This window comes from Hoplias malabaricus, chromosome Y (genome assembly GCF_029633855.1).
Source record: "Hoplias malabaricus isolate fHopMal1 chromosome Y, fHopMal1.hap1, whole genome shotgun sequence".
NCBI lineage: Eukaryota > Metazoa > Chordata > Actinopteri > Characiformes > Erythrinidae > Hoplias > Hoplias malabaricus.
The window spans coordinates 83,608,910-83,626,788 of NC_089820.1; the positions used below are offsets into that span (position 1 = coordinate 83,608,910).

Sequence of the window (17,879 nt, forward strand, 5' to 3'; positions counted from 1 at the left end):
TCCAAAAAGGGGAACTTGTTCTTCTTCAAAAGACCAAGGCATAAATTTACAATCTCCACTGTATCTTCTACTGCGGGCTACTTTGTGCTGGATGTCTGCATTTCGCTGTGATTGTCAAGTCTCTCTGGCCAGTCAGAGCTCTGCAATGTTTACATGTCACCGTTCAGTCACCACTTGGCTGGCTAGGAACCACAAGTGAGGTTCCACGTACCACGTTCCCTTAACTGAAAAGCGAAAAAGCAGAATAGAGTCGTGTTGTGAATGTACCACGCACTCCACCACCTCTGCAGACCTTAAAGGAAACAGAGTAAACTCAAACAGCAGAAGCCCATATCTTAATAAGCACAGTATTCCCAGGAGCCTTCTTCATGTACGAATTGGTACTGGATCATTATTCTCAGGTCAGACTTTAAGCTTGGAGTTAGGGGCAGCCATTTCTTAAACCTTAGAGGAAAAGCTTGGTACCAAATGGTCCCTGGTTCCATCCCCTGGACTGGCAGGGAACGTGGGAGTCAAGGAGAGTGAAAGAACAACATCCCCTTCTCCTCCTTCAGCCTCCAGAATCAGAATCACAGCTGAAGTTCATCTGAGAAAGGTACCGATCCCATACCTGCTCTGAGTTTAGCTTGAATAACCCTGACTGGAATATTCAGACGCTAGGACCACATGGGTTATCTTAGGACAGCTCTAGGAGCAGGGTTAATCTACATTCTAAAGTGGTGTGTGTGTGAGAGAGAGAGAGAGAGAGAGAGAGAGAGAGAGAGAGAGAGAGAGAGAGAGAGAGAGAGAGAGAGAGAGAGAGACAGAGGTGATGAACCTGGTCCAGGTGCTCTTACCTGAGTTGTTCTCTTTGTGAATGGTGAGGTTAATCTCATCAGCCACTGTGTGAAAATCGCACACACACACATTCCAGTGCACGGTTAGTGTCAGCCATTCAACATGCAGCCCCCAAAACAAGCATCAAACACCAATAACCCTCCACATTCATCGAGACACGCATGCACAGTGTGTTCTTAAAGCCGTACAACCATCCGCACAGAGGTCTGCTCTCACACGGTTAAACAGAAGGTGAAACAATCAGGCAGCAGCTGTGGATTAGAGAGTCGTGTAGCTGGGATTAGTACTCCACACAGATAAAGGTTTGTAGACACCTGCTGGTTTTACACTAGATGCTGGATCATTGCTGTGAGGATTTGATGGCATTAGCAGGGCCAGGTACAAATGTTAGATCACAGTGTAGTGCACTACGGAGGGAGGGTGGAGTGATTTGAGATTAAACCTGTGTTTCTCTCACGCTTTGTGGTGTTTTGACGCCTCTTTTAAAAAGGCACTATCGCCCCCAGTGGTCAGGCATGAGAACGCAGCCGTTTTCATATTCATTAATATTTTCAAAACAGAGAGAGAAAAACAAACGTGACCAATCGATCTGAGCCAATGGGAACACCCTAAGAATTCCCTAATTACCATGGGTGTCTACAAACTTTTGGACATATAATGCATTTCACATTGCCGGAAACGTGACATCAATAAGTGGGCTGTGTAGTGTTGAATAAGACAGGACTGGGACTCAGGAGCTAATTTGTAAAGCATACGATTCAGATTTAGATTGTTTACACTTTTAGAGCACTAAGGTACAACCACAGAGATGCGGATGAGGATTTAGAGTACCGAGGTCCATGCTCTTGGACTTGCGGGTCTTGATGATGTCCAGCTGGCTGACGTCTCCGTACTGTTTCGTCCGTTTCTCAGACATACTCTGCCTCCCGAAACCTTCCCTCTGAAACATCGCCTCGGCTTCCTCTCCACCTGGACTCACAGAACTTAGAGAGAGAGAAAAAGAGAGATGGAGAACCAGGGAGTGAGAGAAAATGGAGAAGGTGAGAGGGGAAGGAGCAGAGAACGACAGGGAAAAAGAAAAGCAGAGACAGATTGAGAAATAGAGTGTAAAGAAGGAAAAGTAGAGAAAGAGAAACAGAAATAATGAAGGGGAGAGAGAGAGAGAGAGAGAGAAGGAAGAAAACAATGAACTGCTTTGTTAATTCCAGAGTATAATTCACAGGCTCAGTTCCTGCACAAACGTAATCCTCTCATTACAAGCTACAAACTCCGACTTACAGGAATTAAATGTTTTCATTAGCACTGAGAAAGTTTAAAGAGACAGTAGCTGCAGTCTGTAACTGAAATGCTTCCGACTGATGAAGAAAATCTGGCCCAAACTCTTTAATGGTGTTATATGTGTGTTATATTTCCCCCTGAGGTCAGTTACGTTTCAGTAACGTTTCCTTAAAAGAGGAAACATTCTACCCTCAACGAAATGTATGTGACATGCTGCTGTCAAAACACCACAAGGATCAAACAATACAGCACGTAAATGACTCAGTCTGAACACCCCTGTTCCTGCACCTGTTCCTTTAAAGGCAATGTCAACGGTTGTGGGGAAACTGCAGTACTTTCTGGTTTGTTTATGTTCAGAAGCTCAGTGTCTTTTAAGGTGGAACGGGGTGTTTGAGGATTAAAAAAAGATTTGTTTGTACGTGGCTGAAGTTTAATGCGTCTAAGTTTTTATTCACAGTTTGAATGACCACAGAAACTAATTTGTAACTGGAGCCGTTTAGTTTTTGTGGTTTTTTAGATCTGTGTTTACTTTCATGCAGTTAGCACTCTCCTGAATTTAGAGCTAGTTCCACCTTAAGTAATGTAACTGTAACAGCAAAAATAAATCAACATTAGCCACCTATGGAGTAGGACTCAAGAAATATCCGTATCTCTTTTCACTATTTGAAATATTTGGAGGCTTCTCTTTGCCTTGTAAACAACCCTCCAGATACCATTTCTCTACAGTAGAGAGAGAGAGAGAGAGAGAGACACACAGAGCGAGAGAGAGTGAGAGAGAGGAAGAGAGAGAGAGAGAGAGAGAGAGAGGGAGAGAGAAAGAGAGAGAGAAAGACAGAGCGAGAGAGAGTGAGGGAGAGAGAGAGAGAGACAGAGAGAGAGAGACAGAGAGAGAGAGACAGAGAGAGAGAGCGAGAGAGAAAGCAAGAGGGAGAGGGAGAGAGAGAGAGAGAGCAAGAGAGGGAGAGGGAGAGAGAGAGCAAGAGAGGGAGAGGGAGAGAGAGAGCAAGAGAGAGTGACAGAGAGAAAGAGAGAGAGCAAGAGACAGAGACAGAGAGAGCAAGAGACAGAGACAGCGAGAGAGAGACAGAGAGAGCAAGAGACAGAGACAGCGAGAGAGAGACAGAGAGAGTGAGAGACAGAGAGCGAGAGCGAGCGAGAGAGCGAGCACAGACTGGAGAACTAGCAAATGGAGATGAAATATCCTTTGAATTTTATAAAAAGTGTTTTTTGATTCAAATTGTGAACGTCGCCCCTTTAAAAGAGAATGAGCCACAGCTCGCTTCAGCGCGAGAGCCCAGGAGCGAGGAGCAGAAGGCTTTCATTTTTAGCTATTTTTGCTTTTTCTCCACAGTTCTATTTTAGTGGAATATTAAAAGAATATTAAAGAGACTCAGATGCGGAGGTGGGACATTTGTAACGGCTCTGCATTGTACTTAAGAAAGGGATCAGAACCAGAACCAGAACCACATGCTTTAATCGAATGATTTGTGACTGAGGTGGACCACAAACAACCGACTGCTGGGTCTTATGTCACAGTGTGTGTGTGTGTGTCGCTGTGTGCTCCCAGATACACATTATGTCTCCTTTAAAGGGACAGTTGAAGTGTTTCAGTTACTGTGTCTTTAAACGTGACGTACAAAGGTGATACCACTTCTGATTGGCTGTGCTTTATCGTGCCTCATTTGAAAAAAGACTGCCCAGGATTGTTTTGTAGATACACTCAGCGCACTACTGCGATGGCATCCAAATAAATGTCGGAAATAAATCAATGTCGGGTTTGTGTTATTTCCCACGGTAGGAACTTTATTGCAGTCTGTCTGCAGAAGCAGTACTCAACATGAAGCACATGTAAACATGTTTACGGCAGCACAGCACAATGGATAACACTTCTGCGCGCTGCGTGTGTGTTTTTGATTCCCAGCTCTGGCAGAAACACCACGACAAAGCAGTTAAAGTCCCAACAATGCCTTTTACCAACATATGTAACAAGATTAAATGCCTTAAATGTAAAACCCAACCAAGACAAACATCAAATATACTGTTCTTTCTCCAACACGTCAGGAGAACGTGCCTCGCCCTACCTTTCCTTTTGTGCGGGAACCTCCTGGGTCCAGAGCGGTGGCGTCTCCACGACGGACGTCACGTCATCGTGAGAACTGGATGACGATTGGTCGGAGAGGTGGGCGGGGAGAATGGTTGGCCTATCATCCTCGATAATGACGGTGTCATCCTGGGGCATGTTGACCGTAGGAGAGAGCTGGTAGTGACCTGAGGGGGGGGAGGGAGAGAGAGAGAGACAGAGAGGGAGAGAGAGACAGAGGGGGAGAGAGAGAGAGGGAGAGAGGGAGAGAGCAAGAGAGAGAGAAAGAGAGGGAGAGAGAGAGAGAGCAAGAGAGAGAAAGAGAGAGAGAAAGAGAGAGGGAGAGAAAGAGAGAGAAAGAGAGAGAGAAAGAGAGAGGGAGAGAGTGAGAGGGAGAGAGTGAGAGGGAGAGGGAGAGAGTGAGAGAGAGAGAGAGAGGGAGAGAGGGAGAGAGCGAGGGAGAGAGAGCGAGGGAGAGAGAGAGAGAGAAAATTAAACAAAAAATGTAATACATTGTGGAGAATGAAAAAAAAAATCATTCTGAATTCAGCAGATAAGCGCGGTCCTGAGGGGCACAGCTGACTAAGAGGGTTACGGCCTATCACTGGCACTGAGCTCGAATCGCAAATGAGCTTCAGTCATCTATGACCGGCCTGAGACACAAATATTCTGCTCTAACACTTCACATACGCTGAGTGTCCAGACACCACTGATAAATGTGCGTTTTTGCTCAAAACATTGCAAAAAATGTGCAGCAATTAAGAGCAAACACAATAAGGATGTTCTGAAAGTCCAAGTGCCAACGGTCACCTGGAGACGTCCTGTATATAACCCACAGAAAGTGCGCTGAGGAGCAGTGGGACTGTGTTGGAGTGATGTTGCATGACCCAGTACCATTAGGACGACCTGGTCTGACGTTTGTGATCAGAAGTAATCACCCAAAAATTAAACGTCTGAATGCAATCAAACCGTTATCCCGACGTTCCAGCATCGAGTAGAAAGACTTTACAGAACAGTAGAACCTACTACCCACTAAAGGGTTCTGTAGGTAAGAACCGGGCTCCACCTATAGTTGCAGAGTGTAATTAACTTTTACAGCACTGTCCTGAAATCAAGGGGGGGTTACATAGTGCAGTCTCTGCAGTGCTGAGCCCAGAGCAACCAGAACACAGGCTATATTTACCACTGGTCTTACTTTACACAATTCTGAGGAGCTCCTGAAGTGTGGAAGCTCAGAAGGTGAGAACCTCTGATGAGAGTAAAGTCCAACCTGGATGAACTGGGTGGCCTTGCCCTTAAGCGAAGGAATGCCTCACACCCTGAGGCTAAAATGTGATCAACACATCAGTTACAATTCCACAGCTGTCATTTCTGACAAATGTGTGTCACCTTGTGAAGGTCTGGCGCCCCCTACAGGGTGTGTTCCTGCCTTGCACCCAGTGATTCCAGGTAGGCTCCAGACCTGAAACGTGAAATTCTAGAATGATCTAAAGTGGACTCGTTACAGACGCAGGAGAACGAAGTGTCAGGAGTCCTACTCCTGGAGCAGGGAAGCGAACCCTAGTCTGCGGTTGTGGGAGGCCTCAGTGTTGCCCACTTGATTCACTGTTTAAAGTTTGTGAGATCTTATTTCACAGTGTGTTGGTGATACTTGGGGAAACATAGGCTCATTAGCTTTATTAATACCTACTTCAACGTTATCTGACAGCCTTGTGCATTTAGAAATGATAACTACAATATATTTTAGCGCTATCACTTCGTTTGACTGAAAATATATCATTCGTCGCCTCCGCCCTGCTCCCCCCCTCCCTCTATCCCTCCATTCATTACCATGCACGCCAGAGGCAGTCTGCATGGTTACTTCTGTACAGCCATTCCAAATTATCTTCTACTACTGTGTGTGTGTGTGTGTGTGTGTGTGTGTCAGACAGAGAAGGATAACAGGATGGAAGAGGAGGAGGGACAGTGTGTGAGAGAGAGAAAGAAGGGAAGAGAGATGGGAATAAAAAAAATGTGTGACAAAATGACAGAATGTGTGTGTGTGTGAGTGTGTGTGTGTGAGAGAGAGAGAGACCGAAGGAGAGAATTTAGAGATAAATGAGAGAAAGGAGGGACACCAACATAAACAATAAAAGGGACAGTGTTTAAGAAGGAAATTAAGAAAAATGGAGAAAGAAGAAAAGAGAAAGAGTGAAGAGAATTTAAATTCATGAGAGAGAGAGAGAGAGAGAGAGAGAGAGAGAAACGAGGATTAAGATTGATAACACTTGGCACAGAGAGAGATTTTCCATCTTTGATCCCAGTATAGAGAGCGAGAGTGAGAGCACGCGAGAGAGCGAGAGAAAGAGAGCGAGAGAAAGAGCGAGAGAGAAAGAGAGCGAGACAGAGAGAGAGAGCAAGCGAGAGAGAGCGAGTGAGAGAGAAAGAGAGCGAGAGAGCGAGAGAAAGAGAGCGAGAGAAAGAGAGCGAGAGAAAGAGAGCGAGACAGAGAGAGAGAGCAAGCGAGAGAGAGCGAGTGAGAGAGAAAGAGAGCGAGACAGAGAGAGAAAGAGAGAGCAAGAGCAAGCGAGCAAGAGAGAGAGCGAGAGAAAGAGCGAGTGAGAGAGAAAGAGTGAGACAGAGAGAGAAAGAGAGAGCAAGAGCAAGCGAGCAAGAGAGAGAGCGAGAGAGAGAAAGAGCGAGAGAAAGAGCGAGTGAGAGAGAGCGCGAGCGGGAGAGAGAGCAAGCGAGCGTGAGAGAGAGAGCAAGCGAGCGAGAGAGAGAAAGAGAGCAAGAAAGAGAGAGAGCAAGCGAGACAGACAGAAAGAGCGAGAGAGAGAGAGTGAGAGAGAAAGTGAGAGGAGGAGGAGAGAAAAATAGAGTAAGAATGAAACAGAAAGTGAAAAAATAAAACGTGATCAAGTGTACAAGAAATTGTGTGTGTGTGTGTGTGTGTGTGTTTGCGGGGGGTGGCTTGTTCTATAAACAGTTAACCAAAACAATCTGTGTGGACAGAAGAAGCTGGACACAATGAGTCTGCGTGTGTGGTCAGTACGTCCCCCTGCTGTGTGTTGTGCTGTTTTTGTTCAATTCTCTCCACACTGAGAACGAACACCCCCCGCAGCCAAACACACACACCCACACACATATACACACCCCCACAGCTCCGACAGGCCTGTCCCTTCTTGCTTTGCCCACAAGACATCACACCTCACTAGGGGTCCTTGCACCACCATATGCCTCTCCACAGTCCAACTCTGTCACAGCTGAATCTAGAGGCCAAGGCCAGTCACTCTCTCACACACAGGTCACTCCTAGAAAGTAGTTCCCTAGTGTCAGCTGTGAGATTACCATTTGCTAGCTCTTTGGCCTGTTTGTGCTCTGGAAAAAGGTCAGGGGCTGTACGCAGCCCTAGCTCTGTAAAAGGGAAATAAACGTGTTCCCTCTGTGCTGAGCCACGCCTGAGAAACGGCATCTGGAGGAACACAGAGAGCGAAGAGACCTCTGAACATTGAAAAGAGATGCGTAGTTCGCTCTATTCCTGCTCCATAGGTGGATAACATTTAGAGAAATACAACTTCAACCATGAACAAGCTACAGTCGCGCTCTTACTCAAACATACCGTTCCACATTAAAAATTGCAGCGCTTCTGACTGAACACCTGCAGGAGTGGAGTTTGTTTTGCTGTGAGAACAGTAGTTCTACAGAATTGTATATGTTGCCTTTAAATTGGAGCAAAACAAACCACAAGCGCGGAGAAATGAGAACACTGATTAAAAACAGTGAACACGAGAATCGAGAAGGAAGAGAACCAAGCAAAAACCACTAAAATCCAGAGCTTCTGCGCCTCGCTCTTGTCTCCGGGGATCTCCTGCTGAACTGAGCTGTGAGTTATTTTCATTTAAAGGAACAGGTGCTAAAACCGGGCTATTTACACAGGGGGAGCATGCTGCTGTGGTGTTTGGTCCTTTGGTATTTTTGATGAAAGCATGTTACAGACATTTTATTAAGATCCTAGGATTATTTCAGTTGTGGTAAACATGTAAAACCCCTTTATTCACTTATCAATGCCTTCAAAAAAACAATCCTGGTCTGGAGAAGTCTACACTCTTTCATTTTTCTTTTCCTAAACAAACGCCCACGCTGCACTGCTGCTTGTCTGAGACCCTAGGCAGAAGCAGCAGAGTAAAACAGGTCTAAGACCACTGTTACAGGAGGCTATAGAGTAACACAGCTCAGAAAAGACCTGAGAAATGGGCCATGCTCGACACTGTCTGCATTTATGTTTTTAAGTGTGTGTGTGTTGTCCTTAAAGCTGTCTATATGAGAGATGGGAACTGGCGCCGCTCTCCTGCGGTGGACAGAATTTGATCTGCTCCTGGGAAATCCACACACTCACTCTGATCTGCTTAGAGCACTCAGAATAGGGATCTCCAAATCTGACCCGAGGACCACAAACAAATAGATGAGTGCGTGTATATATACACACACACACGCTACACACACACACACACACACACACACACACACACACACACACACACACACACACACACACACACACAAAAACAAAATGGAAAGGAAAGAGTTTGGCAGGAAGATAAACAAAGGAGGCCTTTCTGAACTCTTGAATATTTGCAGAGAACCCGGCTGCACTTTGGCGCTGCTGGAGATATTCCGTGTCGGACATGTTCTCTCTGCTGTGTGATTCAGGCACGGGATGATTTCACAGTGAATTCTCTGGAAAACTACCTGCTCTATTCACTCAGACGTGATCCTGCCAGCCCCTCGGTATAAAGTCTGGGGTAAAAGGGATGAAACAAGTCAGTGCTCCATTCTATTCACGGTCTCAAAGTCCCACCCCCTCGTCTGAATATCTCTCATCATGGGGTGATACCAGGATCACGTCTGAGTAATAACAACACGTATGACTCAACGTTCACACCTACAGCTCCTCTGGGTAATGTCTGGGTGGACGTTGGTGGTGCAATCGTGGCCTTGGGATTAGAGAAACAAGCTCGAGACCGGCAGGAAATATTAATCCATGGCTGGAGTGCCCTTGAGCAACGCAAAGCTCCAGTTGTGTGTGTGTTCACTACTACAGATGGGTTAAATGCAGAGAATCAATTTCCCTAAAGAGATCAATAATGGTGACCAAACACGTCCTTTAAAAACATTCTACAGGCGTAAACACAGCCACTAGCACTGTGCTAAGATTTTTGTTAGTTTTGTTAGTTCAGTCCTAGGACCTACATTAACCTACATCATCAGTTCCGGAAATGTCTGCCCTGCTAGATCTGCAATGTGCTTTCGTTGTCTAATGTAAGCATCTAATAACCACAGCTAGGTCACAGTGATGTACAAGAGCAAGAACACTGAGGGCTGAAATGTGCAGCACAATTTCTAATACCTCTAACTGCATCTGAAAGCAACATCAGCACAAGTATTCTGCACTGGGAACTTCATTTTTATGTCTAAGCTCCTGCACATAAACCTCAAGTCACTACCCCTTTCACACGTGCACCGTAACCCAGAAACGTTCCGGAGTTTACCCAGAGGAGCTGTATGTGTGAGTGTAAACACCTGTAACATTTCCCCCTGACTTTACACGTATTTTATTCTCCTAGTGCCTTCGTTGAAGGAAAAGTCTGGGGAAGGTCCGGGTCCGAGTGTCTCCTTCACAGGCGCTGCCCCATGCCTAAAGCATGCGGACCATTTCCTGCTGTGAGAATGCGCCTGAGACAATCTCCCACTGTGCGCTACAAGGGTGAAACAACAACCCCAGGACGTCTCCGGAGTGCATATGAGAAAAGGGCTTAAGTGTCGGCTGAAGTTGTGTACACCACGTGGCAATTGCACATGGAGCAGCGGAAACGTGTTTCTCTGGAGCGACGAAATCACTTCTCACTTCCTGGAAACTTGTTGGAGGAGGGGAAACGGTCTGGGTTTGTGTTTCAGGGGTTAGGGTAGGTTCCTTAGTTCCTGCAAAGGGTAATGGAAGCCCTACAGTGCTCTCAGACACTATTGGAGCTTGGTTGGCAAGCACATACTTCCATTAAATTTTGGCAACATCAACCTTGCAGCACCAGTCCAAAAGGAAAGATTCAAATTTCAGACAGCAGGTGTATAACAGCTGATCGATATATCGGGTTGGCAACCTCATTGTATGCTATTTTAATTATTATACTTTAATAATTAGATGGTCTTAAGAGGTTGATACTTGATATTACTGAATAAATAAGACGCCATTTCAAGGCAAATATTTAACTGTGACAATTTAATTAATTTAATTAAAAGGCAAATTAATTGACTACGTTACATTTATTACATTTTAAAATAAAAGCTTAAATCATTTTGTGATTTATTTCAATATTTAATTAATTAATTATCCTTTTAATTAATGACTTCTTTATTTGTTTACTTCTAAAATATTGGCACAAAAAACCCTCCATATTTTCTCCCAGGGGCTCTAACAGACCCTGGGTGTAAACTAAACTACTGTAACACGGCCGCCCCCGTTGGGAAGACCCACTCTCTGCAGCATAAACTGGTTCCTTCCATGACTCCAAAACAATAATTACCTTCATAAACATGGTCTGCTTTTTTCTGGTGGTGAAAGTGACTGATTACTCCTTTAATTCCTAATTCGCTCGGCTGCTTTAGAGCATGATTAACGAGACTCACCCAGCCCGCGTCCGGCCAGGTTGTTACGGGGTCTCAGGTTGTCGTCCAGTCCCTCGAGGTCTCCGTAGAGCGTGTGAGAGATCCGCCGCTCGTGATCGTCCAGAGACGAACTCAGAATGTGCTCGGGACTTCGAGGACTGCTCAGTGGTTCACTCTAACAAACACAAAGAGACCAAACACAAACACAACAAGTAGTAGGACATCGTGTAGCAGAGTGGGTTACACAGGTACACATCCAGGCTTTCGCATTCAGCTTTAAGAGTCTCTCAAGCAGTACCTAGTACTAACTAGGGCTGGACGATACGGCCACAATTTATATCACGATACATTTCTAAATTTCAGTCGATACGATATGATTCCGATATTGATTTGAACAACATAAAAGCCAACAGAAAAAACCCAGAACAAACAAGAAACATGACGTCACCGTCAAACATCAACCTCTTGTCTTTGACAATATTAATATTTTGAAACTAATTCCTGAACTCACGACAGCGCCCTCTATTGACCGTCAGTCAGTGACGAATACTGTAAACAATGTATATTTAAATATAGAAAATGTGCTCTGAAGAGTGCTTATCACTGTTATTAAATATTTTTATATCGTGATATATATCGATATTGAAATATTGTCCAGCCCTAAGTACTCCACATCTAAACAAGCTCACAGCACATGCTCAGTAGAGTCCCCAACATTTAGATTCACTGCCGTGATCAAACAGCTTCTAATCACGTGGTAAAACAAATAAACACTTCGTACTGCAGCTGTTTAAACCTGCGCTGCCATCGCCAATGTCATGTTTATTTCACTTTATTTCCTACTCATTTATATTCGTCTAGAATGACTGGGGCGATAGTGTAGGGGAGATATCAGCACGTGCCTTCAAATATTATCAGGACTAATAATAATAAACTTTAACAACATAAAATTGGTTTGAATTCACCAAACACAGAAGCAGATGAGGGCTCTGTCATCTCTTTCTATGTGGTTTTAGAGGTACACCAGGGAGGTGTCCAACTCACCATGACCCGTACCATTCAACCCACACTCTTCTATTAAACCAGGTCAACGTCAACGGATCAGAAATGAACGTGATGTGTGCGTTACTGCGAATGCAGAGCCTACGATTATCACCAGCTAGAAACCCCATGCATCCAAAAGCCCTTAAAGTGGAGTACATTTTATCAGAGACACATCTCCTGTTATAAAGGTTTCCTTTTGTATCAAGCAGCAACCATCATGAGCATTAGCCTCTGGAATTCATTTGCCCTACTACATCACCCTGCAGTGTATCAACTACTGTGCGCGCACACACACGTCACAATGACTACGCTCTGTACAGCTCTGATGTAAATCAAGATATAATCTTAGGTCGTGTAACACAGTGATATAAAACAACACTGTGGCATTAACAGTTAGATTACATGCAATCAGTAACATCAGAAATGTGATGTGTAAAACATAACACGCTGTTTATAACAAATCAAGCCTTTTATAAGAAGATACCATGCTGTTTATAACATGACCATGTGCTGTTTGTAACAAAGGGGGATTTGAAAAGAGGAGTGTGTTGACACTGAAAGACGGGTCAGACAGGCCGTGTGTGTTTACGGCCCCCGCGGTCCTCTTGCTCATGCAACGTGTGTAACGATGAGAACGTAAAGCAATAAAGCCATGCATTAAAGTGATATTCGCACAGTTAAGAGGTCGTGTTTAAAGCACAATGCAAGCTTTAAAAAAAATAAATAAATAAATAAGTGACAAAAGGCAATTACACAACATTCACCAATTCCCAATACATTATTAATACCATACACTGTTAGCAATAGTAGCATGCAACATACTCCATACACAACTGGGTGGTTGGAAAACAGCAGAACAGTCATTGATACAAAACACCGCACTGTTAAAAATACACTGTTAACGTACATATGCTTTATTTTTTATTTTATTCAAATTACATGGTTTAAGTACAGGTTATTTATATTTGGCAGTCTATATATAAGATATCGCATATGTCTGTATTATATTATTAAATGTATGATTCATAATGAGGCTCAGTCAATCAGACTTTAATAATGGAACTATACATACATAGTGTTCTTATTCTCTCTGTCCAATCAACACTGTTCTATTCTTGTGTGTGTGTGTGTGTGTCCATCCTACGGTTAAACTCCAAACCTCAAGGGACAGTCACAACAATTATGAATTACACGGCTCTGTATGCGTGCATGTTTACGTGTGTGGGTCGTACGTGTCGTCCCCTCAGGACTGCTGCTGTTATTCTCAGAAAGCCCTGAGGGAAGTGTGTGAAGTGCGAACGCTGTGACCTGATTGGCTGGTCTTAAATCACATCTATTCCAGAGCGGGTATTCTCTAGAGGGGCAGCAACATGACAGAACACACCATCGTCTCTCTGGCTTTACGCGACATTATTGGATATAAGGGGATTTACGAAGGAAATAATCTGATTTATTAACGCAAAAATGATTCTTACGGCGCTATCGTTATCAGACATTATCAGACACTAAGGGAAGTAACCTAATTTATTTACAGTAAAATATAAAACCCTGCTCGGGGTGGGCTACATGGTTCTGTTCTGTAATAACACAATCAGAATGCACAGCAGTGTTAAGATTAATGTCTTTAATTTGGACATGGAAAAAAAAGCAAAAAAAAAGCACATTAAATATCAGCTTTCTCAGTGGTTAAATATTACATCAGTTGAGAGAGCAAACACATTTAATGGCGCTTTGGCGTAAGAAGATCTAGCATTTTGCATAATTCCACACAGGCAGCTGGGTCAGGTGTCCAGGGTTAAAAAAAGAAAAAAAATCCAATCTTCAAGTGCAAATTCTTCATTATCCTCCCTCTACAGTGCATCACACACTACTTTGACTCTCTCTGGAGTCTGATGAATGTCATGTTTTCAAAATTCCATGTAGGCAACCATTTCAAAGAGTCCAGAGTCAATCAAATTATTCCTCCAAAGTTCATCTTTTTCTATACACTCTCTCTCTCACTGTGGTCCACATGATGCCTACCTCGCACGCTCTCTCCCTTGTTCTGGCTTTAGATCTCCTTCAGTCAGTACTGTCCAATCTATGCTTTCTTTGTCTCCAGTGTTTCACAGTCTCTCTCTAGAGCCACGTTTGTCCTTGTCTCTCTCTCTGTAATGTCTGATCTCTCGTTCGTTACTCTCAGGTCTGTCTCTGCGTTCGTACTTTGTACTTTGGTCATATCTCAATATGCCACCATCGTGTGATTGTTCTTTCGTTCTGAAGTGTCTGCGGTCTGATTCATCCTTTTTGTAGTGTCTGATCTCACTTTCATTACTGTCCAATCTCTCCCTAGAATCACATCTTTCTGCATCTCTGTGGTGTCTAAGTATTCGTTCATTGCTGCCTGATCTCTCGGAAAGTCTGTCTCTAGAATCGTTACTTTCCGCATATCTGTAATGTCTGATTACTCTGTCGTGACTGTCTAATCTCTCTAAAAGTCTCTCTTTGGAATCGTATCTTTCAGAATCTCTGAAATGCCTTTCATTACTGTCTGATCTCTCTGTCAATCTGTCTCTAGAATCATACCTCTCCCCCTCTCTGTAGCGTCTGATCTGTCTCTCATTTCTCTCCGATATCTCTCTAGGATCATATCGTTCTCCATCTCTGTAGTGTCCGATTTCTCTCTCGCTACTGTCTGATCTCCCTTTCCATTTCCTTCTTTCAGTGGTGTCAAACTTCACTTCTTTCTTCTCTGGTCTGTCCTTCTGTTTAACGTGTGTAATCTCTCTCTCTACACTATCCGATCTCTCTCTTTTACTTGGGTTATATCTCCATTTTTCTGCCTCCTTTAGTCCCTCTTTCTCTCTGTAATATTTATCTCTCCATTTCTCTACTACTCTGTCATCCCCTCTTTTATGTCTGTAGCGTCTGCCCTGTCTCTCTTCACCGTCTGTTCTCTCCGTCTCCTCACTGTCTGATCTCTCTGTCTCTTCACTGTCTGTACTCTCCCACTCATGTCCGATTACCTCATTGCGCTTGCTCACTCGTCTCGCCACAATCAGCTGGATCATTCCCCGTTTGTTGCCCTCTGTTGACATGGACTTTCGCAGGGTTTCCATGGCGTCGTGATTGGTTTTGCCTAACAGCGACTCTCCATTCACGGCGATGAGCTGATCGTTTATCCGCAATCTTCCATCCTGCATCAGGGCAGAAACAATGAATACAACAATCCCTGTCATCGGGTCCTCCTCCAAACCTCAACCCACGAGACATCTGCAACTTACGTAATGAACAAAACATGAACGTGAAAATGATTTCTAGATTAAAACCACTCAAACTAGTCATCTGGAAATGACCAATGGCGCATTTCCACCGCACGGTACCTACATGACCCCAGCAAGCTGAGAAGGGACTAACTCACGACGTGTAAACGTTGCAGAGCATTGACTGGCTAGAGTTACTTGTCAATCACAACGAAATGCAGACATCCAGCACTAACTTTGAAGCTACCGTGATCACGATTGTTTTATCCGACTCACAACAAAAAAAATGTGTAATGGTCTTTTGAAGAGGTTCAAACACTCCTTGGATTGTTGGCTGAGGAAAGAATCCAGTGAGAGCTGGACAGTGCAACAAGAAACGGAAAAAAAAACAAACAGGTGCACTGTTATAGGATTACTGGTGTTTATTTGTGTTTAATGCTTGCTTTACGTTAATATTCATTTATTAATTATTAATATTGGACTAGTTTGAGGAGATCTGTAATTTAATTTAACTTGTAACCCTGGGACTAGTCTCTGTAAGGAAGTGTGTGCGTGTGTATGTGTGTGTGTGTGTGTTCGTTGTGTGTGTGGAAATGACAGGTTCAAAAAATTCCACATCAAAGAAGGTCACACATGTCCCATTTACTCCCAGCTTTGAACCGGTAAGTGACAGTGAGGAACTGTGTGTGTGTGTGTGTGTGTGTGTGTGTGTGTGTGTGTGTGTTTAAAACTGGTTTCAAGTGAGTGAACCTGTGTGAGACGTGGCCTCACCTTGCAGGCAGCTCCTCCGTTGATGATGGACTTGACAAAGATCCCAAGGTCGGCATGGTTTTCCTTTGACCTGTTCCCCTTGACACTGACCCCTAACCCTGCTGACCCCGAGTCATTCAGAGGCACCTCCAACGTCAAAAACTCTCGAGTACCATCAGGGGTCAACACCACCTCCTCCTCCACCTAGAGACAGGAAGAGAAGAGTGAAACCAGGCTGGTGCCCTTTAAAGAAATGAAGTGTACATTAATGTTCCCTACGTGGCCACCTGCTGATTCAGAATGTACACTTAATGAAGTGAACTAAAAGGAAATGTGTAGTAACAGCTTCTAACACTTCTGGGAATGTACTACGTAAGACATCGGAACACTGCCACCGGGACTGGACTGCGATGAGCCACAAGAGCATTAGTGAGGGACGGTAGCTCCAGTTCATCCCAAAGGTGCTCCATCACTCCAGAGAAGGCAGCTTCACTGCAGGTGGGAGTTACACTACTCTACAACAAACTTGGCATCAGATCATGTGAGGCTCCGGGGTCCCGTTGTTCAAATAAGATTTTAAAAGTTGAACCAAAAGTTGTAAAGAGGAGTGTCCACAAGCGTTTGGATATGTATAGCTTTTACAAAGTCTGTTTATAGCAACATAGCTTTCACTGCATTGACGTGTTTTATTAGCGCAGACTTAGCGCAATTAGCGCCTATAGAACAAAAAATGACTTGCTCATCCTGTACATATCCATACATTTTTGATTTTATACAGGAGACAAGCACTTCCTGTCTCTCCCAGCGCTGACCAGCAGCATGTGCATCATTCTGAGGGTGTTGTCTCTACAGAGTATTTTAATTACAGTTACAAAACTGATGCAGTGTTTAGGGGATATTCCCAAGGACCCTTATCTGTGTATGGTACTCTTGACTGGGTCAGAAATCAAAGCTCAGCAAAATACTTAAAGGAAATAGTCGTTATGACTTACAGGGAGAGACCTATAAACACAACATTAAAAGCCATGGGGATGTTTCAAAAACATTTCTGAGTCACAGCTAAAATGCAATGAAAGTAGACGGTAGCAACTGGTTCAAACAGTGGCAAAACCCAGTTTATTTTTCAGCTCCAACCTCATGCATGTTTAAGGAGAAATTCTGGGTTCACAGATGTCCTCTTGTAGAGATGTTGACAGGGCAAGCATTTCTACACTTCCTGGCCGCAGTGAATATGGGTATACAGGACTTATAAATTGCATCTCCAGGCTGGCTCGCCAAATGTGGCTTTTTGATATTTGGAGGTTGATAAAATTTCAACTGGAGGGGGAAGTTCATAACAGATGTTTTCTTAGAAAAATGCTCACAGCTCTGTAATCAGGAGGTTACCGCAAGAGGACCAAGGGAAAGCTAAGCTCACAAAACTAAAAGTGCAGTCTACACACAGGATAATGTTTAATCAATTAATGTGTTTATGTTACTCCTCACCTAACTTTCATTTATTCATTCATTATCTGTAACCCTTATCCAGTTCAGGGTCGCGGTGGGTCCAGAGTCTACCTGGAATCATTGGGCGCAAGGCGGGAACACTCCTCACAGACAGTCACCCGGAGGAAACCCACGCAGACACAGAGAGAACACACCACACTCCTCACAGACAGTCACCCGGAGGAAACCCACGCAGACACAGAGAGAACACACCACACTCCTCACAGACAGTCACCCGGAGGAAACCCACGCAGACACAGGGAGAACACACCACAGTCCTCACAGACAGTCACCCGGAGGAAACCCACGCAGACACAGAGAGAACACACCACACTCCTCACAGACAGTCACCCGGAGGAAACCCACGCAGACACAGAGAGAACACACCACACTCCTCACAGACAGTCACCCGGAGGAAACCCACGCAGACACAGAGAGAACACACCACACTCCTCACAGACAGTCACCCGGAGGAAACCCACGCAGACACAGGGAGAACACACCACAGTCCTCACAGACAG

The 17,879-nt window shown here is 44.3% G+C and overlaps 1 protein-coding gene across 3 annotated transcripts in view; it reads right to left on the reverse strand.

Moving 5' to 3' along the window:
- Window positions 1-17,879, reverse strand: part of LOC136677833 (partitioning defective 3 homolog) — a 160,105-nt gene that overhangs the window by 65,390 nt on the left and 76,836 nt on the right. For 2 of the 3 annotated variants that reach the window (XM_066655498.1, XM_066655496.1), the window contains 6 exons: window positions 15,895-16,077; window positions 14,887-15,057; window positions 10,859-11,012; window positions 4,197-4,383; window positions 1,669-1,820; window positions 837-881 (listed from right to left, as the gene is read on the reverse strand). In XM_066655498.1, the coding sequence (XP_066511595.1) occupies window positions 837-881; window positions 1,669-1,820; window positions 4,197-4,383; window positions 10,859-11,012; window positions 14,887-15,057; window positions 15,895-16,077 (892 nt within the window). The remainder of the gene's footprint in view (window positions 1-836; window positions 882-1,668; window positions 1,821-4,196; window positions 4,384-10,858; window positions 11,013-14,886; window positions 15,058-15,894; window positions 16,078-17,879) is intronic. The other variant, XM_066655497.1, reaches the window with a different exon arrangement.